A 24,835-nucleotide genomic window follows, 5' to 3' on the forward strand; every position below is an offset into this window, starting at 1 on the left:
GTAGCTCAGGGGAGCCACGCCCCTTGATGCTGATTGTACAGTTGTACAGTTGTACAATCTGGCTAGGGACTATCAACAAAGTGGATATGACGTATGTTGTGTGGGAGAATGTATGCATTTGTGCACATGTGGCATATGCTATCAAATGGAAGTAGGGTAGGAGAGAGAAGTCCAGGACATCATCTGTTTTCTGGGACAAACATGTGTAACAATACAGCTGTTCTCACCACTATCAAACAGATGTGTGTGTGTGTGTGTGTGTGCATATGTGCGCTTGCGTGCAAGTGTGTTTGTTTGCTTGTTCTTCCTCCTTGAAGATAATGGGTCTGGGTGCGCTAATTCAAGGAGTCAACCCACACCTGTCCAAGTGCAACACAGAGGCCAAGTCTTCTCTTCCTGTATACTGTATTTGCACAGCATCCACTCCCTGTGGTGTCTCCATCTGCAAGATGATCACGCTACTCTCTCCCCTCCCTCTTCAGGTCATCATGACATTATTGTCATACTTTTGTTTTGGCTAATGATTCTGGGCAATTATGCCATCATTTGGGATTCATCTGGATTTAACACCATTATACGTAGGGTATGGGCTATGACTAAAATGTTGTGTTTGAAGATGCAAATCAAGTGTAATAACGATGAAACAAATGCTATTTGGAGACACTTCAACAATATAGCAAAGAAGTTAGCCTAATATCAATAAACTATCCACAATCTATGGATTTTTACCAAAACCCATTGGTCTCAGATATAGCCCCGCCTCTACAACAAGCGAACTCACCTTTTCTATAGTGCCAATGCAAACTAGGCGAGAGACCGAGAGTCAAGGGGCGAACTGGGGAACAGGCTAAGCAGCGGGCTTCCAAGCGCGTCTCGCAAATACATCAACGATAGGGCGGGGGACTGGGGACTAGGGCGAACCCGTTTCGACTGCTGAGACTTTCTAGACTTTGCTGAACCGGTAAATAGCCACTCTGCACAGTGCCTGTGCTTTTTGTGTATGCAGTGTGGAAATAAAGGGGTTTTAAGGCCACATTTGCGAACTGGACAGGAGGAAGGAGAAATGGAGTTTCCATTGGTTTCGGTGAGTCGCGCATTTGGTCTCCGTCTCTGGTAATGCCAGTGGTGTGGGGATCTCCGTGCAGCTCAGGAAAACAGGGCGTCGGAGGATGGTGGTAATGATAGGATCATCATGGCAAACGGAACTGGTACTCTTATGTTGAAATGCGTTGTGGTTGGAGACGGTGCTGTGGGCAAAACGTGTCTGTTGATGAGCTATGCCAACGACGCCTTTCCAGAGGAGTATGTGCCCACTGTGTTTGACCATTATGCAGGTAAGGTGATTTTGGAACATGTCATGATCTTACATGAACATTTAGGCGGTGTGTGGTGTGGTGTGGTGTGGTGTGTGTGTGTGTGAGCGAGAGAGATCTCGAATTGAATCATTTCCAGTTACCCGATCCTTCCTAATAAAATCTGACACTCTGGTAATCTAGTTACTGTTGCATGAGTTTAATCTCTATGCCAATTTGTTTGAATAGTCCCTACATTCCAATGTTCAGGGGAAAGTGAAGTGTGTGTTTGAATGTAGTGCAATGCTTACCTTTTCTACTTTCTTTGTCTCAGATTGCATAGGAATACATCTGTTTCTATCAGCAAAACCACTTGGGATAAGAGATCCCTCTGTCTCTCTCTAAACTTTTTCATTGCTTTGCAGTGAGTGTCAATGTTGGCGGAAAGCAGTACTTATTGGGACTGTATGACACAGCTGGTCAGGTACAGTGAGTTTATTTTTACTCTGGCTGGTTGCCAAGCATGCCACGTCCAAGGACACAACCTCTCCCGATGTGTGTGTCCCCCCCCCCCCCCCCCCCCCCCCACTGTTAACCAATGGTGCTCTAGACACACCCACAAGCTTGAAATTCTGATCACTCTAAACTGCAACAGGTGACGGTTTTCTCCACATTGCTCTAGTTTCCAGTCAGTCTGGTGTGTGATAGACCGTGGTTGTAGGCCTCGTTAAGCATTTCAATAGGTCTATTATGTAGAGAACAGGGGTCCTATGTCCAGTAGGGAGGTTGTCACTGTCTTGTTTATGGGTTGGTTCTTTACAATGTAGCATTCAAATCTGCAAGTGTATCACTCAACTCGCACTGTACACAGCAGCACGCAGTCAAATGTGCACAGCCATAACATTTTCACTCCCTGTCAGCAAGCTCTCGTGTAAACACACACTCACGTTCTCCTCTAAGACCATTAGCTCTGTTTTTCCAAGCTGGGTCTGAAAGTTAAGGCATGTCACATGCAGCGACGAATTGCTAACACTCTTCCCCCGAACCCAATTTTTTTTAACTGTGTAAAGTCCAAATAGGTCCTGAACTGAAACATTATTCGTCTGGTGAATAGGTTTTGAGGTTGAGAAATAATACTATAAGGCCCATTTGTTTGTTCATTAATCAAATATAAGTACATGAATAGTTTAGCTATTGTCTCCAACAATCCCAAATAATTATTCCCACTCGAATCTGTGGCTACCATAACTAATTCTTTAGAGAAACTATATGATCTTAAAACTACATTTCAGTAGTGTTTCACACAGCTTTTCGTTGCTCTTTGGTGTTTGATTGCAATTCCATATCTGGAGCCTTTTTTGTTTTCTAATTCAGACCGTCTGTGAAATTGAGAAGTTTCCCAGATGTCGACTGTGGGCGCAGAGGCCACAGAGAGTAGTTACTTCTCTTCAAACGCAGCCCCTCCAACTCCTCCACCTCGGCTGATCTCTTTATGCTTTTGAGCACAAGGCCAGCTGGTAATGTTTAACTTCAGCATCTGATCAAAGAGGGAATAGAGACCGAGGGGCTGGCTGAGACAGAGGGGAAAAAACAGAGTGAGTGGGGAGCGAAAAACTGCAAATCTGCTCTGGAACCCTATAATACAGCCCTATAGGAGGCTCGGGCCGGGGGTGTGGAAGAATGCAATGCTAAATACTATACCCCCTCTCTGTTGAGGAACCTCATCCAACCCAGCCACCCACCCGCTAAATCACAGTCTCCTGCTACAGTCCCCACCTTCTGCTCTGCATCAGACATGTTTTATTGGCTCCAAAGACCTTTTAATACTTATGCCCCTGGCAGAGCTGAAGCTCCCGGAATCGTCAGCTGTTTCATAGGGGAAGATGATTAACCATTTGCTCAAAGAGGAGAGAAATGAGTCTCTCATTTCGTCTGTGTAACACTTATTCCACCAGCCGTGTATTTCATGCATCTATACGTAACACGTTCAGTCACATTTCTTAGCTCTTGAACATGTGGGCCAAGAACAGAAGGAACAGAATGGAATATACTTTATTGATTTGTTCATTCATCCTCTCCCTGGCTGATGCACTAATCATAGAAAGCTAGCATTGCTGCTGTGGATAGGAGGGGGAAGCAGGAAGTGGATGTTAAGTGCTGTTGTACCCATGGCAACACTGGGCTCTCTCTACTCACTCTTCACTCGTTCCCTTTTTTTTTTGCTGCTCAGTTTCTCATTTGCTCACTCCCTCCTGCACTCGCACTCCTCACACTCAGTTGCACATGCCTCTGTCACTGTTCTGTGATGCCCCCCCCCCCCCACCCCCCCTTTTGTTTTGTATAGTGCCTCATTAGGTTTTGTGCCCTCCCTGAGATGTGACCCCTAGACATCCCAGCAGGGGGTAGAGTAAAGTGGTCTCTGCTCTGCTGCTGCCACGGGGCCTTGTTCCTCTCCACTCAGCTGAACACCAATGGCAGCACTAGACATGTCGTTCACATTTGAACACTACAGCTAGATGAAGGTTGCTGATGGATGTTTTAAACTGTTTCACCATTGACCACCATAGGTCTAAAGCTCCATTATTTGGCATGTGATGTAATCACCTTGAATGGGATACCTCAGTCTGAACTATCACTTTAGTCCCCATGTTGGTAAATGCTCAGACAGTTTTGGGGATGAACCGTGAAGTACTGTAATATGTAATATGAAATGCAGTTACTAGCTGGCAACCAACTACCAGTAAGTTACTGTACAATTCACAGTAACCCTTTTACAGTGCAGTGTTCAGACAGTTTTGAGGATGGGCCATGAAGCGTAGTGCCTGCGCTTGTTATTCTCCTTGTGGCTATGTTGGAACAGGCGTCTCTGACACAGCCGCCAGGCACGAGGAGGAGGGACTCGCTGATAACATAGACTGTCATGTCAGTGACTCGACACACTCACAGCTGAGATCACATACCCAGCCAAGTAGAAATGCTATAGAAAGCCTCGCCCTGATCGAAATGTAAGAACCCGTATGGGGAGAGCGGTTGGAATATGCCCTGCCATGAGTACCTTTATTAGTTTCTTAACCCTTAGCCTACAATTTCTGCTCCCCGGTGGAAATCGAATTAACATAATAAAAAAATATCCAGCAAAATCTGTTGGTTTTAACTAGAGATCTGTTTGTTTGCATGGACTGCGTCTAGGGTTGCACATTTTGGGGAATATTCAGATATGGGAATTAACAGGAATATATGGGAATTAACGGGCATATAGGAATTAACGGAAATATATGCAAATTAATATTAATACCATTTAAATGTAATATTTTTTGCATGGGATATTTACCATATCATATGGAGACAAACATTTTTCCTTATTTTAAGTAGACAATTGCAAATTATTACATCCTTCCAATAGAAAAATAATAAAGAAAATTGTTAGGAATTGAACTTTAATTAAATGAGTTGACTCTTCACATGGGATTATTTCACTGAACAAAAGGGAATATTGAATGATCCCCAATGATCCATCGCATCTCCCAAAAACATTTTCAACATAAATCTGTAAAATGATAACCTAGAAACTAAAGCTTTGGTTGTCTTCCTCTCAGGCTTCCATGTAATCTCCCTGGACCTCCTCAATGTCCACCTCTTGACCATCAGACTCTGAGGCCTCATCTTCACTCACTTTCCAACCTTGTTGAGGATGGCTCGTTGTCAGGCTCAAAAAGCCTCAAATTTCCCAGATGACCACCAATTTTTCAACCCTTGTATGTTGAAGGCAACAGGGGAAAGAGCCTCAGATCCACATAGTCCCTTGCACCAGGTGGCTGATGAAATATGTTGGCACGTCTGCCATATTGCATCTCCATCCCAAAGCCCTTGCTTGGAAGTGTACTTCGCCAGACTGCCAAGAACCTTGCCCTCATCCAGGTCAAGGTGGTGAGACACGGTAGTGATGACACCATAGGCCTTGTTCAACTCTGCACCAGACAGGATGCTCTTGCCAGCATACTTGGGGTCCATCATGTATGCTGGGGCGTGTATGGGCTTCAGGCAGAAGTCTTCACGCTTTTTGATGTATTTCAGAACTGCAGTTTCCTCTGCTTGGAGCAACAATGAAGTGGGCAGGGCAGTACGGATTTCTTCTCTTACATCTGCAAGCAGAGTCTGAACATCAGACAGGATGGCATTGTCTCACTCAATCTGTGCAATGGCTACTGCTATAGGTTTCAGGCTCCTTACCACTCTCTCCCAAAATAAGTTATCCAGGTGGATCCTCTTGATGGGGCTGTCCATATCGGCAGACTGTGATATGGCCATTTCTTGGCGAAACATGATAACACCACCCCAATGGGTGTTGCTGGACAGCTACAATGGGGTGCTCCTATTCTTCTCACTGTGCTTGGAGAGGTAGATTGCTGCTATAACTTGATGACCCTTCACATACCTAACCATGGCTCTCTTGTAGAGTGTATCCATTGTTGTCAGAGCCATGATGTCCTTGAGGAGCAGATTCAATGCATGAGCAGCACAGCCAATGGGTGTGATGTGAGGGTAGGACTCTTCCACTTTAGACCGAGCAGCCTTCATGTTTGCAGCATTGTCTGTCACCAGTGCAAATACCTTCTGTGGTCCAAGGTCATTGATGACTGCCTTCAGCTCATTTGCAATGTAGAGACCGGTGTGTCTGTTGTCCCTTGTGTCTGTGCTCTTGTAGAATACTGGTTGAGGGGTGGAGATGATGTAGTTAATTATTCCTTGCCCACGAACAATCGACCATCCATCAGAGATGACTACAATACAGTCTACTTTCTCTATGATTTGCTTGACCTTCACTTGAACTCTGTTGAACTCTGCACCCAGCAAATGAGTAGATAAAGCATGTATGTTTGGTGGGGTGCATGATGGGCAAAGAACATTCAGAAATCCATTCCAATACACATTGCCTGTGTGCATCAGAGGTGAACCAGTTGCATACACAGCTTGAGCGAGACATTCATCAGCATTTCTCTGACTACATTCCTCCATTGAGTCAAAAAAACTTTGATTCCAGGAGGACCATGAGCTGTTGCTATCCATAAGGTGTCCGATTTACTTTTGTCAGAGGTTGCTTGTTGTGAGCGCTGAGGGAACTTTATGCACTTGGCCAGATGATTCTGCATCTTTGTTGCATTCTTCACTTATGATTTGGCACAATATTTGCAAATGTACACCGCTTTTCCTTCTACATTAGATGCAGTGAAATGTCTCCACATATCAGATAGTGACCTTGACATTTCCTGTAAAGATTAGAATAAAAATTAGTTTAAAAAATGATTACAATTCCATGTACAGATAAACAGTTAGATTAAACAACTCCTTTGAGAGAAATGTTTTAAAATGAAACATGTATGGAAACGGGTGAATTAACACTCCTCGGTTATCAGGCTCAAGCCAGCTAAAACTCACATGGTATCAACAACTACAGTGCCTTGCGAAAGTATTCGGCCCCCTTGAACTTTGCGACCTTTTGCCACATTTCAGGCTTCAAACATAAAGATATAAAACTGTATTTTTTTGTGAAGAATCAACAACAAGTGGGACACAATCATGAAGTGGAACGACATTTATTGGATATTTCAAACTTTTTTAACAAATCAAAAACTGAAAAATTGGGGGTGCAAAATTATTCAGCCCCTTTACTTTCAGTGCAGCAAACTCTCTCCAGAAGTTCAGTGAGGATCTCTGAATGATCCAATGTTGACCTAAATGACTAATGATGATAAATACAATCCACCTGTGTGTAATCAAGTCTCCGTATAAATGCACCTGCACTGTGATAGTCTCAGAGGTCCGTTAAAAGCGCAGAGAGCATCATGAAGAACAAGGAACACACCAGGCAGGTCCGAGATACTGTTGTGAAGAAGTTTAAAGCCGGATTTGGATACAAAAATATTTCCCAAGCTTTAAACATCCCAAGGAGCACTGTGCAAGCGATAATATTGAAATGGAAGGAGTATCAGACCACTGCAAATCTACCAAGACCTGGCCGTCCCTCTAAACTTTCAGCTCATACAAGGAGAAGACTGATCAGAGATGCAGCCAAGAGGCCCATGATCACTCTGGATGAACTGCAGAGATCTACAGCTGAGGTGGGAGACTCTGTCCATAGGACAACAATCAGTCGTATATTGCACAAATCTGCCCTTTATGGAAGAGTGGCAAGAATAAAGCCATTTCTTAAAGATATCCATAAAAAGTGTCGTTTAAAGTTTGCCACAAGCCACCTGGGAGACACACCAAACATGTGGAAGAAGGTGCTCTGGTCAGATGAAACCAAAATTGAACTTTTTGGCAACAATACAAAACATTATGTTTGGCGTAAAAGCAACACAGCTCATCACCCTAAACACACCATCCCCACTGTCAAACATGGTGGTGGCAGCATCATGGTTTGGGCCTGCTTTTCTTCAGCAGGGACAGGGAAGATGGTTAAAATTGATGGGAAGATGGATGGAGCCAAATACAGGACCATTCTGGAAGAGAACCTGATGGAGTCTGCAAAAGACCTGAGACTGGGACGGAGATTTGTCTTCCAACAAGACAATGATCCAAAACATAAAGCAAAATCTACAATGGAATGGTTCAAAAATAAACATATCCAGGTGTTAGAATGGCCAAGTCAAAGTCCAGACCTGAATCCAATCGAGAATCTGTGGAAAGAACTGAAAACTGCTGTTCACAAATGCTCTCCATCCAACCTCACTGAGCTCGAGCTGTTTTGCAAGGAGGAATGGGAAAAAATGTCAGTCTCTCGATGTGCAAAACTGATAGAGACATACCCCAAGCGACTTACAGCTGTAATCGCAGCAAAAGGTGGCGCTACAAAGTATTAACTTAAGGGGGCTGAATAATTTTGCACGCCCAATTTTTCAGTTTTTGATTTGTTAAAAAAGTTTGAAATATCCAATAAATGTCGTTCCACTTCATGATTGTGTCCCACTTGTTGTTGATTCTTCACAAAAAAATACAGTTTTATAGCTTTATGTTTGAAGCCTGAAATGTGGCAAAAGGTCGCAAAATTCAAGGGGGGCGAATACTTTCGCAAGGCACTGTAAGTAGCAGGATTTGTTAACAAGTTAGAAATTATTTAAACACACTTTGCTGTAGGCTACTATTTACTAAAAATCATGGATGTCAAAAAATATATTCACCCCACCCAGTATTGTAATCAAAACTTACCAGAAAGCATGTAGTCCTTGGCGCTACGGTGAAGCGTGGTGATGGCAGCATCATACAAGATTCGAGGGAAAGCTAAACGGGGCAAGTACAGAGAGCTCCTTGATGAAAACCTGCTCCAGAGCTCTCCAGACCTCAGATTGGGGTGAAGGTTCACCTTTCAACAGGATAACAACCTTAAGCACACAGCCAAGACAACGCAGGAGTGGCTTCGGGACAGGTCTCTGAATGTTCTTGAGTGGCCCAACCAGAACCCCGGACTTGAACCAGATCGAACATCTCTGGAGAGACCTGAAAATAGCTGTGCAGCGACGCTCCCCATCCAACCTGACAGAGATTGAGGATCTGCAGAGAAGAATGGGAGAAACTCCCCAAATACAGGTGTGCCAAGCTTGTAGCGTCATACCCAAGAAGACCGAGGCTGTAATCGCTGCCAAAGGTGCTTCAACAAAATACTGAGTAAAGGGCCTGAACACTTATGTAAATATCAGTTTTTTTTTCAAATTGAAAATGTGTAAAAATGTCAACCTGTTTTTGCTTTGTCATTATGGGGCGTTGTGTGTAGATTGAGGGGGGCGGCTGTAACGTAACAAAATGTGGAAAAGGTCAAGTGGTCTGAATACTTTGAGTTCTCGTTTCTCATTGTGTATTTATTATTACTTTTATTATTACATGTTAATACTTTTCTTTCTCTTTCTCTCTGCATTGTTGGGAGGGGCCTCTAAGTAAGCATTTCACTGTTAGTCTACACCTGTTGTTTACGAAGCATGTGACAAATGCAATTTGATTTTTTACATGCGTTTGAAATGGACTAGAAAGCAGAAGTATCAGCATATTTTCTGTAAGACATCAGCTAAGTTTCCTGAAGGCTATTTCTATTTCCATCAGTTCTTGAAACCACTGCTCTCACAATAACCTTTTATTTATTTAACTAGGCAAATCATTTAAGAACAAATTCTTATTGACAATGACAACCCACTGTTCCACGGTAAGCCAATTGCCTTGTTCAGGGGCAGAACGACAGATTTTTATCTTGTCAGCTCGGGGATTCGATCCAGCAACCTTTCGGTTACTCTAACCACTAAGTTACTTACCACCCCCAAGTGGTAGTAACAGATGCTATCATAGCATCGCCACTAGGTCGTCCAAGACTTCTTAAATTATCCAGTGCACAGAATTTAATTCACTTAGATTTTTCTGTTTTTTTACCTGATCAATGTTAAGTTAGTTTGTTGAGCTAGTCAGACAGTCATATTAACGATGATTTACTTCCTTCAAGCTTGCCACCTTATCCATCACCAGTCTTCATGTGTGCACTCTGCATGTATAAACTCGGGTCATTCAGAGTGTGCCGGTGATGTAGAAGGACATCCTCTCAGAATTGGGTATCAGGGAGCAATGAGGAAATGCTTGATCTCATTTACACAGACCGGACCATGTTGGATATGTGAATTAGCTATTGCCGCCACACAATAAACTGAGGCCTATCGGAGATGGCAGTTTGTCTGATGCCTTCCGCACTGCTTCCTGTAAAGTACTGCTAATGGGAAATAATGCCCAATAGCCACAGTCAGAGAGAGACGGATAGAAAAGCTGCTATCTGATGGAGGTCATCTGTAGAAATCGGCACATCCCTCCATTTCAAAACTAAATTCTAATGGCTAAATGTTTATCACTCTCTTCATATAAAAGTGTTCATTGTTCTCATAAAACAGCCTGGTAGCTTGGCAGTGTGCTGTGTTGTGTTGTGCATGGTGAAGTCCGGTAGATAAGCACATAATAGCTGCATTTTGGAGCTCATTTTTCATACGGTTTAATAATTCATGAGTATTAACTCTGAGGATGTGGTAGTCTTTTGGTGGATATTATGTAAGGAAGGCTGTTGCTCTCTTTCTCCCCAGTGTCTTTGTTCCCGCTCCCCTAACTTCTCCCTCTCCTGTGTCTCTTATTACCCGCCCTTACATTTCTCCAGGAGGACTATGACCGCTTGAGGCCTTTGTCGTACCCCATGACCGATGTCTTCCTCATCTGCTTTTCTGTGGTCAACCCGGCTAGTTTCCAGAATGTGAGGGAGGAGTGGGTCACCGAGCTGCAGGAGTATGCCCCAAGTGTCCCCTACCTCCTCATAGGCACTCAGGTGAGCCACCCCACCCATAGCCTGTCTCTATACTTTGTCCTGGCCATTTCACATGCTGAGTTTCACAGAGTGTATTGAATTCACCTGGCATGTGCTATCCTCATCCACCCTACTCATTCTCACGCCCTACTTCACATTGACAGGGGAGGTGGATTATAAAACTGAGCCTCCACTTAAATGTACTATACACTGGTTTATGTCATTCTTAAGACCATTCACGAACATGCAAAAAGAAATATAGGTGAATAGTTCCCGAATCATTAAAAAGTAGATGGAACTTAATAGTAAGAGTAAATTGAACTTTTTAGTAACTCTCAAATACTTTCCAAAAGATCAAACCACACTTATGGGTGTCTCTCCGCCAGCAATTCCCTGGCCACCAGAAATAGAAAATGTCCATATTGGTGGTGGTGAGTTTAGTGGAGTGGGCCTGTGATTTATCGTTCTTTCAGCTGATATTTACTTCTCTTGTCAGTCCCACCGTAACTCACATTCTCACACTGCATACTGATGTGGACCCAATCAATTCACATACTGATGTGGAGCCAATCAATTCACAGATGACCAGAGCCACAAATCAAACACTACCACAGAAGTGTTAATGAATGTTTGTCTCAATAAAGAGTTTGTTACACGTATCAGTTGGGCATGTGTGGTAAAGTAGTGTATATCCCCCCCCACCATTTTTCTGAAATAATTTATTAAAATGTGCAAATGAGGCAATATTTCATTAAATGATGTTTTAATCACCATTTTATTTCAACGGGCTCTCTCTTTGAAAGCAATTCTAAGACTATTCACAACGATATTAGGCTGGGTACTGATAGGGGAAACTGAGTTCAAGCTTTTATTTTAGGCTACTTACAGAAAAATAAGCCCTAGATGCTTTGCTAGCAATAGACAAGAAATCTACAGGGGCCGGCCAATTGGATCCTGGTCTGCTTAAGTGTGCAGCGCCCATCGTTGTTGGCTCAATAACCCAAATGTTTTAGTTTTATTTAACATTGTTATCCGGAAATATTCCAAAAATATCGAAATCCGCTCTTGTGCTGCCACTCCATAAGGGTGGAGAAAGTAGAGATCTTTAACAATTATCGTCCCATTTTAAGGCTTTCGCGTCTAGCTAAGATTCTTGAATCCTTGGTATATGTACAACTTTGCCCTTTTTATTTGAGAAATGTGTTTTTGAATGTTAACCAATCAGGGTTTAGGCCTGGGCATAGTGCTTTGACAGTAACCACTTTAGTTGTTGATGATCTTGTCAAACCAAGCAGCACACTTCATATTAAAGGCTTTTGATACTGTTGATCATGCTATTTTCTTGAATAAGTGGTCCTCGATAGGCCTGAGCTATGACGCCTGTTCTTGGTTTCACGGTTATCCTAGTGACAGAACTCAGATTTGTAAAACTTGTGCTTAATATGAGCAAAACAAAATGCATGTTTTTAAACTCTCGCACGAATGTTTCAGATGAACTACATGTTCACTCATTAGATGGTTCTCCAATCGAACGTGTCCCGCAAATAAATGCTTAGGCATTTGGATTGATGTGGTTTTAACTATTAAAAAAAGGTATAGATGAGCAGGTTAAGAAGCGAAGATTTAAAGTGGTCTTTTTCTACAGAAACAGATCGTGCCTTTCTCTAAGCAGTAGGAATCAGATTATTCAGTCAACCTTTTTCATATGTTCTTGGTTATCTATCAAAGTGCAGCTGCTGCTACTCTTAAAAGTTTGGATGCCATCTACCATAGGGCCCTTTGTTTTGTTACAAGTGACAGTTTTGATTCACATCACTGAATCCTGTATCAAAAGGTTGGCTGGACTTCGCTAAAAACCTGTAGAGCTCTACACTACATCTCTACATTTGGCCCTATTTCATAAACTTCCATCTTATCGAACTGTGCTAAGTAAATCTAACTGTGCTAACTATTTATAGACACCGGAGTTTACATTGATCATCCTTGATGTTTCTACAACTTGATTGGAGTCCACCTACGGTAAATTCAGATTGGACTTGATTTGGTAAGGCACACACCTGTCTATATAAGGTCCCACAGTTGACAGTGCATGTCCAAAAATAAAGCCATGAGGTCGAAGGAATTGTCCGTAGGGCTCCGAGACAGGATTGTGTCAAGGCACGGATCTGGGGAAGGGTACCAAAGAATGTCTGCAGCATTAAAGGTCCCCAAGAACATGGTGCCCTCTATTATTCTTAAATGGAAGAAGTTTGGAACCATCAAGACTCTTCCTAGAGCTGGCTGCCTGGCCAAACTGAGCAATCGGGGGAGAAGGGCCTTGGTCAGGGAGGTGACCAAAAACTCAATGGTAACTCTGACAGAGCTCCAGAGTTCCTGTGTGGAGATTGAAGAACCTTTCAAAAGTACAACCATCTCTGCAGCACTCCACCAATCAGGCCTTTATGGTAGAGTGGCCAGACGGAAGCCACTCCACAGTAAAAGGCACATGGCAGCCAAAGAACACTCTTTCTAAAGTGAAGAGGCAACTCTGTGATGCTGGCCTTCTAGGCAGAGTTGCAAAGAGTAAGCCATATCTCAGACTGGCCAATAAAAATAAAAGATTAAGATGGGCAAAAGAACAGACACTGGACAGAGGGAACTCTGCCTAGAAGGCCAGCATCCCGGAGTCGCCACTACACTGTTGACGTCGAGACTGGTGTTTTGCGGTTACTATTTAATGAAGCTGCCAGTTGAGGACTTGTGAGGCATCTGTTTCTCAAACGAGTCACTCTAATGTACTTGTCCTCTTGCTCAGTTGTGCACCGGGGCCTGCCACTCTTTCTATTCTGGTTAGAGCTAGTTTGCGATGTTCTGTGAAGGGAGTAGTACACAGCGTTGTATGAGATCTTCAGTTTCTTGGCAATTTCTCGCATGGAATAGCCTTCATTTCTCAGAACAAGAATAGACTGACTGGTTTCAGAAGAAAGTTCTTTGTTTCTGGCCATTTTGAGCCTGGAATCGAACCCACAAATGCTGATGCTCCAGATACTCAACTACTCTAAAGAAGGCCAGTTTTATTGCTTCTTTAAATCAGGTCAACAGTTTTCAGCTGTGTTAACATAATTGCAAAAGGGTTTTCTAATGCTCAATTAGCCTTTTAAAATAATAAACTTGGATTAGCTAACAACGTGCCTTTGGGACACCGGAGTGATGGTTGCTGATAATGGATCTCTGTACACCTATGTAGATATACCATTAAAAATCAGCTGTTTTCAGCTATGATTGTTAATGTTGTAAATGACTGTCTACACTGTATTTCTGACCTATTTTAAAATGGGAAAAAAATTGCTTTTCTTTCCCAAGCAAGGAAATTTCTAAGTGACCCCAAACTTTTGAACGGTAGTATATTATTTACAACATCAAATTCTCTCTTGGCAAGTCTGGAGAATATATCTAAAGATAACCACACAAGTTGCTGAATGCAGATGCTTCTGAAACTAAGAAATTAGTTTGCGTGTCGGAAAAGTCTGACTTTCGGGAAATGGGAGTTAAGGACAAGTATTCAGAATTCAGACTACCAAACAGCACCTCTTGAAAGTAAGTTACCAAATATAGTCCAGTTTGTAACATTCTCTATGAAATTGGCTTTTTAAATTCTGTAATTTAATATTGTGAGCTTTGAAATTGTTGATGAATGTCCGTTTTAAAGTGGTTAAAATATAGTGGAAAGTGGTATGACAAACAAAATAAATACTTTTTTTTAAAAACTTGATAAATGTATATACAGTGCCTTGCGACCTTACATTGAAATGCTTACTTACAAGCCCTTAACCAACAATGCAGTTTTAAGAAAATACACCCCCCAAAAAGTAAGAGAAAGAATAACAAATAATTAAAGAGCAGCAGTAAATATCAATAGTGGGGCTATATACAGGGAGTACCGGTACAGTCTGAATGTGCGGGGGCACCAATGGCGAGGTAATTGAGGTAATCCGTACATGTAGGTAGAGTTATTAAAGTGACTATGCATAGATAATAACAGAGAGTAGTAGCAGCAGTGTAGAAGAGGTGGGGGCAATGCAAATAGTCTGAGTAGCCATTTGATTAGGTGTTCAGGAGTTTTATGGCTTGGGGGTAGAAGCTGTTTGGAAGCCTCTTGGACCTAGACTTGGCTCTCCAGTATCGCTTGCCGTGCGGTAGCAGAGAGAACAGTCTATGACTAGGGTGGCTGGAGTCTGACAATTTTTAGGGCCTTCCTCTGACACCGCCTGGTATAGAGGTCCTGGATGGCAGGAAGCTTAGCCCTGGTCATGTACTGGGCCGTACGCACTACCCTCTGTAGTAGAGGTCGACCGACTATGATTTTTCTTTTCAACGCCGATACCGATGATTGGAGGACCAAAAAAAGACAATAACGATTAATCGGCCGATTTGTATTTATTTATTTGTAATAATGGCAATTACAACAATACTGAATTAACACTTATTTTAACTTAATGTAATACATCAATAAAATCAATTTAGCCTCAAATAAATAATGAAACATGTTCAATTTGGTTTAAATAATGCAAAAACAAAGTGTTGGAGAAGAAAGTAAAAGTGAAAAAGTGTGCCATGTAAGAAAGCTAACATTTTAAGTTCCTTGCTCAGAACATGAGAACATATGAAAGCTGGTGGTTCCTTTTAACATGAGTCTTCAATATTCCCAGGTATACCATTTGTATTTCATTAACCTTTGACTATTGGATGTTCTTATAGGCACTTTAGTATTGCCAGTGTAACAGTATAGCTTCCGTCCCTCTCCTCGCTCCTCCCTGGGCTCGAACCAGCAACACAACGACAACAGCAACCATTCGAAGCAGCGTTACCCATGCAGAGCAAGGGGAACAACCACTCCAAGTCTCAGAGCGAGTGACGTTTGAAACGCTATTAGCGCACCCCGCTAACTACAGTGCCTTGCGAAAGTATTCGGCCCCCTTGAACTTTGCGACCTTTTGCCACATTTCAGGCTTCAAACATAAAGATATAAAACTGTATTTTTTTTGTGAAGAATCAACAACAAGTGGGACACAATCATGAAGTGGAACGACATTTATTGGATATTTCAAACTTTTTTAACAAATCAAAAACTGAAAAATTGGGCGTGCAAAATTATTCAGCCCCTTTACTTTCAGTGCAGCAAACTCTCTCCAGAAGTTCAGTGAGGATCTCTGAATGATCCAATGTTGACCTAAATGACTAATGATGATAAATACAATCCACCTGTGTGTAATCAAGTCTCCGTATAAATGCACCTGCACTGTGATAGTCTCAGAGGTCCGTTAAAAGCGCAGAGAGCATCATGAAGAACAAGGAACACACCAGGCAGGTCCGAGATACTGTTGTGAAGAAGTTTAAAGCCGGATTTGGATACAAAAAGATTTCCCAAGCTTTAAACATCCCAAGGAGCACTGTGCAAGCGATAATATTGAAATGGAAGGAGTATCAGACCACTGCAAATCTACCAAGACCTGGCCGTCCCTCTAAACTTTCAGCTCATACAAGGAGAAGACTGATCAGAGATGCAGCCAAGAGGCCCATGATCACTCTGGATGAACTGCAGAGATCTACAGCTGAGGTGGGAGACTCTGTCCATAGGACAACAATCAGTCGTATATTGCACAAATCTGGCCTTTATGGAAGAGTGGCAAGAAGAAAGCCATTTCTTAAAGATATCCATAAAAAGTGTTGTTTAAAGTTTGCCACAAGCCACCTGGGAGACACACCAAACATGTGGAAGAAGGTGCTCTGGTCAGATGAAACCAAAATTGAACTTTTTGGCAACAATGCAAAACGTTATGTTTGGCGTAAAAGCAACACAGCTGAACACACCATCCCCACTGTCAAACATGGTGGTGGCAGCATCATGGTTTGGGCCTGCTTTTCTTCAGCAGGGACAGGGAAGATGGTTAAAATTGATGGGAAGATGGATGGAGCCAAATACAGGACCATTCTGGAAGAAAACCTGATGGAGTCTGCAAAAGACCTGAGACTGGGACGGAGATTTGTCTTCCAACAAGACAATGATCCAAAACATAAAGCAAAATCTACAATGGAATGGTTCAAAAATAAACATATCCAGGTGTTAGAATGGCCAAGTCAAAGTCCAGACCTGAATCCAATCGAGAATCTGTGGAAAGAACTGAAAACTGCTGTTCACAAATGCTCTCCATCCAACCTCACTGAGCTCGAGCTGTTTTGCAAGGAGGAATGGGAAAAAATGTCAGTCTCTCGATGTGCAAAACTGATAGAGACATACCCCAAGCGACTTACAGCTGTAATCGCAGCAAAAGGTGGCGCTACAAAGTATTAACTTAAGGGGGCTGAATAATTTTGCACGCCCAATTTTTCCGTTTTTGATTTGTTAAAGTTTGAAATATCCAATAAATGTCGTTCCACTTCATGGTTGTGTCCCACTTGTTGTTGATTCTTCACAAAAAAATACAGTTTTATATCTTTATGTTTGAAGCCTGAAATGTGGCAAAAGGTTGCAAAGTTCAAGGGGGCCGAATATTTTCGCAAGGCACTGAATGTTTACTTTAAAACAAAAACGTATATTAATGGACCAAAATACCAACAAATCAAAACATTAAAAGGGCAGCCTGTGGTGCCTGGCCTCATATTGGGTGTTAGTAAGAGAGGAACAGCGTGACTGAGCGTGCATTTTGTGTGTGTGCTGCACTCAAAAGAAAATGAAGGGACGAATGCCTCATGGTTGAAGTTGAATACATATGAAGGAATAATATAATAGAGAACCAGCAGGGTAGCCTAGTGGTTAGAGTGTAGGGGCGGGGGGTAGCCTAGTGGTTAGAGTGTAGGGGCGGCGGGTAGTCTAGTGGTTAGAGCTTTGGACTAGTAACTGAAAGGTTACATGATCGAATCCCCGAGCTGACAAGGTAAAACATCTGTCGTTCTGCCCCTGAACAAGGCTGTCATCGAAAATAAGAATTTGTTCTTAACTGACCAGCCTAGTTAAATAAAGCTAAAATGAAAACAAGGTTTGGATTGTGTTTGGAAATGGTGCAAAGGACTAATATGGCACATTTCTTCAAGATGAACATTGTCTGTTTGAATACTACAGCGAAACTCCATAGAAGAATCGTGAAACAGAGGAAGAGCACCTCTTTGGTAACTGAAGTCAAATGTGGGGTGCTCTTTGAAATGTGGGGTGCTCTTTGTAAATGGGGAAGAAAATACATTTGGTCTCCCATCTAGTCCAGCTCTGCTTAGCTTTGATATTTGCCACTGACTGTTACCAATCATGAGAGTGATTGAGAAATCTCCACTTAATAGATTCATTGTTGCTATCGAATTCATTCCAAAGGGTATGTTTAAATTCAACTGAAAATGTACAATACAGGGTTTCAAGCTTTGGTTAATTTCAAATGGAATATAGAAGTTAATCCAATCAAACTGGATTTTAAGATTGTTCTGATTTAGTCCTATTTTTTTATTACATACATTTTTGGTTGAAATGGAGATGTGAATTCAGGACATCAATTATTAATTTGTAGACCAACTGGAATTAAAGCCAGACTCAGTGGCACAAATGGAATCTCCTTTAAATGTTTGCTTGTGTTGTTAACCAAACATTTTTGTAATCCAGTAAATAGCCTTCAATTTAAGGCTATTTTACAAACTAATGTACCAATATATATATTTTTTTACTTGTTAAATGAGTAAAACACTATGGACACATTGAGGTTACTGCAACAAAGATATTCTTAATCATAGAAAGTGTGCATGTTCAAGATAGCATGCAAAAGTAGCAGGTCTGTGGAGATCTTCACAATTGCGATTGAGTAAATCTGTGCAGAATCTCGAATGGCATTGATCAGTTGCATGACGTACTTGAATGATCTCAATTGCAGTCGAGGTCATTTGTCGTGCTAGATGGAGCACGGTGATAACGTTGTCGTGTAAATAAACAAAATATCTGACATTGTTCCCTTTTTAAACTTTTGGTTTTTAAATGGTTGAACATGCAGCAATAATGTGAGAGAATTAAAACCAAAAACCTGACATGGAGAATTTGGTTGTGGTTTTTAATTGGTTGAAAAGATGGCCATAACACATTGTTAAATTCCCAAACTTTTGGCTGTCTTTTTGAGTGGGTGAAAATAGGTTGTATTCTCATTGATCAAACGTATTAACTAAATATTACCAAATGATTCGCTTTGAAATTATGTGGTGTGCCCAGTGGGTAGTTGAATGAACAAGTTGTTCACTCAAGTGAATAAGTTGCTCAAGATTGGCTGTGCTGATTGGAAATGTTGTCTCTCTCTGTTTCAGATTGACCTGCGTGATGACCCCAAGACCATTGCCAAACTGAATGACATGAAGGAAAAACCCATCACCACAGAGCAGGGCCAGAAGCTAGCCAAGGAGGTACGTAACACTGTGGGGCCAGGAGGGAGGTTAGAAGGAATTTTTAGTGTGTAGGAGAGACAACTTTACACAGATGGTCTGTCCCTCATCAAACCAATTCTGTATTAAAATTATTGTGAAGCTTGAATATATTCAGTTTTTGGCATTTGTTGATTGAGTCTCACACACACAAGACTTCCTCCCCAAGCTAGCTTGGTGATGAGGTTTAATCCTCTATGTTGATAGTTTTGAGTGACAGCCTGTTCCTCTCCAGATTGGTGCGTGTGTCTACGTGGAATGCTCGGCTCTCACCCAGAAAGGACTGAAAACTGTGTTTGATGAGGCCATTATCGCTATCCTGAACCCCAAGAGGAAAAAGGGAGTCTTGAAGAGAAGACTGGGGCCACGCTATATCAACTGCTGCCTCATCACGTGAGAGATGCAAACATCCAAAAACACCTGGGTCGTATTTATTAGGGCATGCAATGGAAAATGTTTTAAAACATGTGAAAACGGAAAACAAAAACAAGCATTTCTTATTGGACAAGATCAGGAAGCCCCACCCTGTTTCAGGCTGTTTTCTTCCATTTGGTGCCTAATGAATACAAACCAGAACGAATGACAGAGACCGCGGAGAGGACATAAAAGGGGGGAGAGAGGCTGAAGGACCGACATGGACAAGGACCCTATTTTTAGTTTGGGGCTCTTGAGCGGTTTTGTCTCTCCTGCTGTTGACCAATGGAGTTAGGGGGCAGCTTTATTACCAAAGGAGCACAATACCCAAGTCAACAACGCCCTTCAGTAAGACTTTATTTGCCTTTATAAGTACTTTTAAAAAACACGCTGTAAGCTGTCAGAAAACCCATAGGTATCACGTGCCCATTTAACTCCTAATATGACATGTATTTTTAATAATATTTGCTGTAGCAATTAACGAATGGGTTGATTGCATTTATTGAAGGCGCTTTCCATCAAGCCTCCAAGCGCTTTACATTGTGTGTTTGAGTAACTCACCTCAGCCACAACCAATGAAATGCTTTGTTTAAAAGAACAGGCTATTCCCCTCAACTATGGGGAGTTGTCTTTTTTTTCTACTAATCCCACATTTTATAACATTATCTGCTCTTCTTGCTCAGTTTGCGGTGCTTGCAGTATTATTACTAAACTTGGACTTGAATTAATCAGTAACCCAATGGTGGCCAAATAATTGAATGCACACAGCTGCGTGGGATACAGACTCTTTGGGGAGAGAAGCACACAACATGAAGCACACTCCACATACCTATCCTTGTCCAATAAAGCACAGTTAAAAGTTGACCCACAAACCCCTACCATTAGCATTATCGTGCTGACCTGAACATAGTGTGTTAATGGCTGCAGAACCAGTCCATCCCAATTCAGCTCAGTTCGGCTTGGCTCAGTAGTGTGAAAAGGGCACCCCTCAATTCTGTCATTGAAGCACAGAACATACCATGGTTACAACATCCACCCCCAAAGGCCAAGGAGGTGCATGTATGAGCACAATAAGCCTGCTCCAACCATATTCCAACCCCAGCCATATTCCAACCCCCTCTTCAGACACATATGCCTTCCCCAGCCAGAAGATATCTCTTCTTTTTTTTTGCATTTTTCTATCCATTGGGAAGGTGCTTGCCGACTGCCTGATCTTAGTGTTTTTAAGGCCAAAGTTGGACTTGTTAATTTTTTTTTATTTTTTAAAGCTTTAATGTATATGGTGCTCCTCTCTTTCTCGTTCTCTGTCCCAGCCTGCTGTGCTGTGTAGTGTTTTCCCTAGAAGAGCGGAGTGGATTATTGAGTGTTGACATTCTCTATTTACCAGGAAGTTGTGGCACATGCTGCTACTGAGGTAAACTGAATGGATCTATAGCGGTGCAGAAACAAGTGCAGCTTCTGGTTAACCCTTTTCTCTACTCAATAAATGTGTTTTACTATCTAAAACCTTTCTTTGGGGTCTTCTTTGAGGATGTGTTACAGGACATTATGATGTTTGGTTATGTATAGATGTTGTTTTTATAAGTACAGTATTGGGCACACTTGATTTGGATCCGTTGCTAGCTAGGCCGTGGTGACCTCGTACAGGAAGGAGTGTCTTCGAAGTGTGTCACACGTGATTCCTCCCGAAACCCAGAACAACAAAGACCATGATTCACACAATGTAATCCATAGAACAGTAATTTGAGGAAGGATTGTTGAAATTACATTTTTGTATCTAAAAGCATAATTGGGAAATAATTGATCCAAGTTTAAGACTCCATGGTGTTTAATCTGTAGGTGCTACAAAGCAAACATTGGTGTCATGTAAAGCTTTACAGCTTGCTCAGTAATATGAGTAGTATTTTGTATTATTTTTAAAAAATTTGGCTAATTGTTTAATATTTTCTAATGGCATCTCTGGTACTTTTAAAGTTTAAGATCCAATTTGTAAGCATTTTCCATGAGTGAATGTGAAAATGGTCACCCTCTGCTGGTAATTTGCAGTATGTGCAATGTTACAATTATTGTAAAAGGAGGGCTGTGATTTGTTACATTGCCTACTATGCCAATTTATCTGTATAAAATGGGCCATAACTTTAAAACTAGCAGAGATCCCACCCTGGAACTTTGATATGCCGGTAGAGTATATTATGTTGTTTTTTTTAAATACAAAAAAAATGTGCTTAATCAAAGTTTTCTATATTCACGTTTTTTTTTCAATATAAATTATGTAAATGTTTTTTTTTATTGACATCAAAAAAATACTCATTACAGAGCAAGCGGTGAAGCTTCAAATGACCCAAATGTTTGCTTTGTAGCATCTACATTTTCCAAGGTAATGTAATCGAACGACTGGATCGCATCTCTAGCAACTAAAATATGAGAAAGTATGAATTCGATTATATAACTGAAAATATGAACGGGGGAAAAGTGTTTCTACCGATACATGTCTGCTTTCATGTTTTTCTTTGGCAACTGTGGTATAAGTGGGAGAAACGCCTCCGTTCTGTACATTACCTTGGAAAAATTAACTCCGCAAAGGGACTGGGCTCCGCCTCATCCCGCTGTGTCATCCATTACTTCCAAGGTAATGTTGTCACGAGAATTATGTTCTCAGTGTTCATAAACCCAATTGAATTGATTACCCTGCCTGATACCCAGAATTTGTAGGAAACTGGTTGGAATGAATCAGACGGAGGCCCAGCTACAATTGTCAGGAACGTTTATTTAGAGAGCTCTCCTTATAATTTCCGGTACATTGGTCTATATACCTCACATTTTGTCAAATGTCCCTCCTCTCAGATACAATGGCAACATAGTTCACAAGTCTTCTCCAACTCATACATTGTCTGCCACCTGTTAAACAATCTACTACAAGCCCAAGGTTTCTCCCCTCCCTGAGTGGGGACAGAATGTCCTGTAAGGAACACAGTAGTACAGCTTGTCTGACGATAGCTCCATTTCACACTTGCACCCTGCTCACATACTAAAAAGGAACAGAAAGTCCTTGTTCTAATTCTTGACTAAAACTACACACATCAGATTTAGTTTTATGATTCCAATAAGTTTCATACAATCATACAGTGACGGGGTAGTATTCTGTTTAGTTATAGCTCTACGTTAAATGTATACATCATTTTAGTCATTATTCATACATTTCATAACAAATGTACAGAACGTCAGCGTTTATCCCTTATACTTTTAGATTGAAATGGTCAACAATCCTTCCTCCATAGGACTATTCTATGGATTAGTAAATGGTTCTGAAATGACCATCTTAATGCTTGAGGAAAAAAAATACTTCCAGACACAGATCTCGATGACCAGAATCATATATTATATGGTTTGGGCCAGGTCACATGCTCAGGAAAAACCCCTGGCCCTATATGTGTCATTAACTGCTTCAAAGTATGAATATACAGAATGACCAGGCAAGATCACAGAAAGCTGAACCAGATTCATTCTTTAAGGGCAGCTTCAAAGCTAAATCAATCATTGAGAGCTTGAGACGAGGTTCTATCTGCAAAAAAATATTATTCTGAGATAATTGGCTTTATCATTCTGAACCCTCGTTGGTTTGTTTTATCTTGTATTCTTTTGAACTTAACATGAATTGGGGATATTTAGAGTATTATATAGGTAGAGAACATTTGAACAGAACAAGGCTACGTCAATAATAAAATGTTGACAAAAACGCAGATAGAACCTTACAATACCAAGCTCTCGTCATGTTGATTTGCAGAAATGTTCATCTCGGAACCCAGGACTAGATTTACGCACACACTGGCCAGCTGCTTGATCATGAGAGACTACAGAAAAAAAATCTACATTTTTAAGCCGAGGGAATAGATTCAAGAACAGTCCACAAAATCCAGATAAAGACATTAGGTTAGGCCCTAAGACCCAACCCAGATTAGTATTTGTGTGGTCTCAAGACCACAAGGTCAATTTAAGAACTCCATCTCAGGCAGAGGAACTGCTGTGTGACGGTCCAAAGGTACATTGAACCTTCCATCAAAAAGTTAGACTTCTCTTGCGCAACATCAGTTAAACTAACGGCAACACCCTGTGTCAGTGGAGTAAAGATATCTTAAACACTATTGTATAAATAGACCAGACAAATTCCTGGGGGGGAAAACAAATGAAAGATGACTATTGGAAAATAGATTGTGTACATCATTAATATAGTATGTATAATCTGGAAGTAGAAGCCTAAGTGTTGTTCATTAGTTTACTCCAGTTAGGGGAGGGGTATATCTTTTTTTAAATATATGTGTGTGGTGTACAGTGCATTCGGAAAGTATTCAGACAAAATCTACTTAAATCTATGGCAAAACCTGAAAATGGTTGTCTAGCAATGATCAACAACCAATTTCACAGAATTTTGAAAAGAATACTGGCCAAATGTCGCACAATCCAGGTGTGAAAGACCCAGCTGTAATCCCTGCCCAAAGTGCTTCTACACGGTATTGACTCAGGGGTGTGAATACTTAAACAATTCAGCGACTGAAACGAATACATCAGATTACAAATATTTAAAGGAGAGCAAATCAATATACAATCCTGAAATCAGCTGTAGCTGTCAATAGTAAAACCATGTTAGTAAACCTGAATCTGGAAAATTGATAAAGTTGCTTACGGACATGGTAGACTCCTCCTCACCCTATTCACGTTGTGCAATGTTTATGTCCTGGTACTGGGTTACCTTCCAGCGACTCCTCAGACGCTTGTGTGCATCGCAGAGCAAAAACAAGAATGCCAAATGTTGGTGACGTGGCTCAAACAGTTCAGTCTGGACAGACGGTTTTGTGAGAAGACCCCTTTCGAAATTTGGACGCGGGCGTCAAACGTCAGACTGAGAGTTTGTGGATGTCGTAGAGCAAAACAAGCGACACTGGTGGGGTCTGATGAGTTGCTAGCTCAAATGTTTTGGGTTTTGCATACGATTTTGTGACAATTTCTTGCCTGGATTCCCATGTGTAGAAAAACAAGGCCCCGTGTTATGGAATAGACGCCAGCTTTATATCGGCAGAAAGAGGGGGTGGAGCTAAAGCCACTGCAAGAAACGGTAAGTCTCAAGCATGTTCAAAATGACGTGACGAGCGGGTACGCCAATCAACTCCTCTCCGACGGAAAGAGTCTCCTCTCTGCTTGTTGAGGCGAAGGGTGGTGGTGGGGCGCGGCAAGTACAAATCTTAATCTATGCCGGGTGAGTCTCGCATGTCTCCCCAGTGTCCAATACAGAGGAACATGCACACTGTGCCAGCCAGGCCAAATTGCACGCTATGCTTCTGTAACTTTCCCCATATTCAAAATATTATTATTTGCTAAAGATGAAGTC

General features: G+C 41.6%; 1 protein-coding gene across 1 annotated transcript; it reads left to right on the forward strand.

The window, feature by feature from the left end:
- The first annotated feature begins 773 nt into the window (after positions 1-773).
- LOC110527002 (rho-related GTP-binding protein RhoQ) lies at positions 774-21,181 on the forward strand. The gene is made up of 5 exons (XM_021608175.2): positions 774-1,334; positions 1,718-1,776; positions 10,471-10,635; positions 18,925-19,020; positions 19,274-21,181. Exons 1-5 carry the CDS (start codon positions 1,193-1,195, stop codon positions 19,433-19,435), a joined length of 624 nt encoding a protein of 207 aa, XP_021463850.1. The 5' UTR covers positions 774-1,192; the 3' UTR covers positions 19,436-21,181.
- The last annotated feature ends 3,654 nt before the right edge of the window (positions 21,182-24,835 follow it).

This window comes from Oncorhynchus mykiss, chromosome 1, assembly GCF_013265735.2.
Source record: "Oncorhynchus mykiss isolate Arlee chromosome 1, USDA_OmykA_1.1, whole genome shotgun sequence".
Lineage (NCBI taxonomy): Eukaryota > Metazoa > Chordata > Actinopteri > Salmoniformes > Salmonidae > Oncorhynchus > Oncorhynchus mykiss.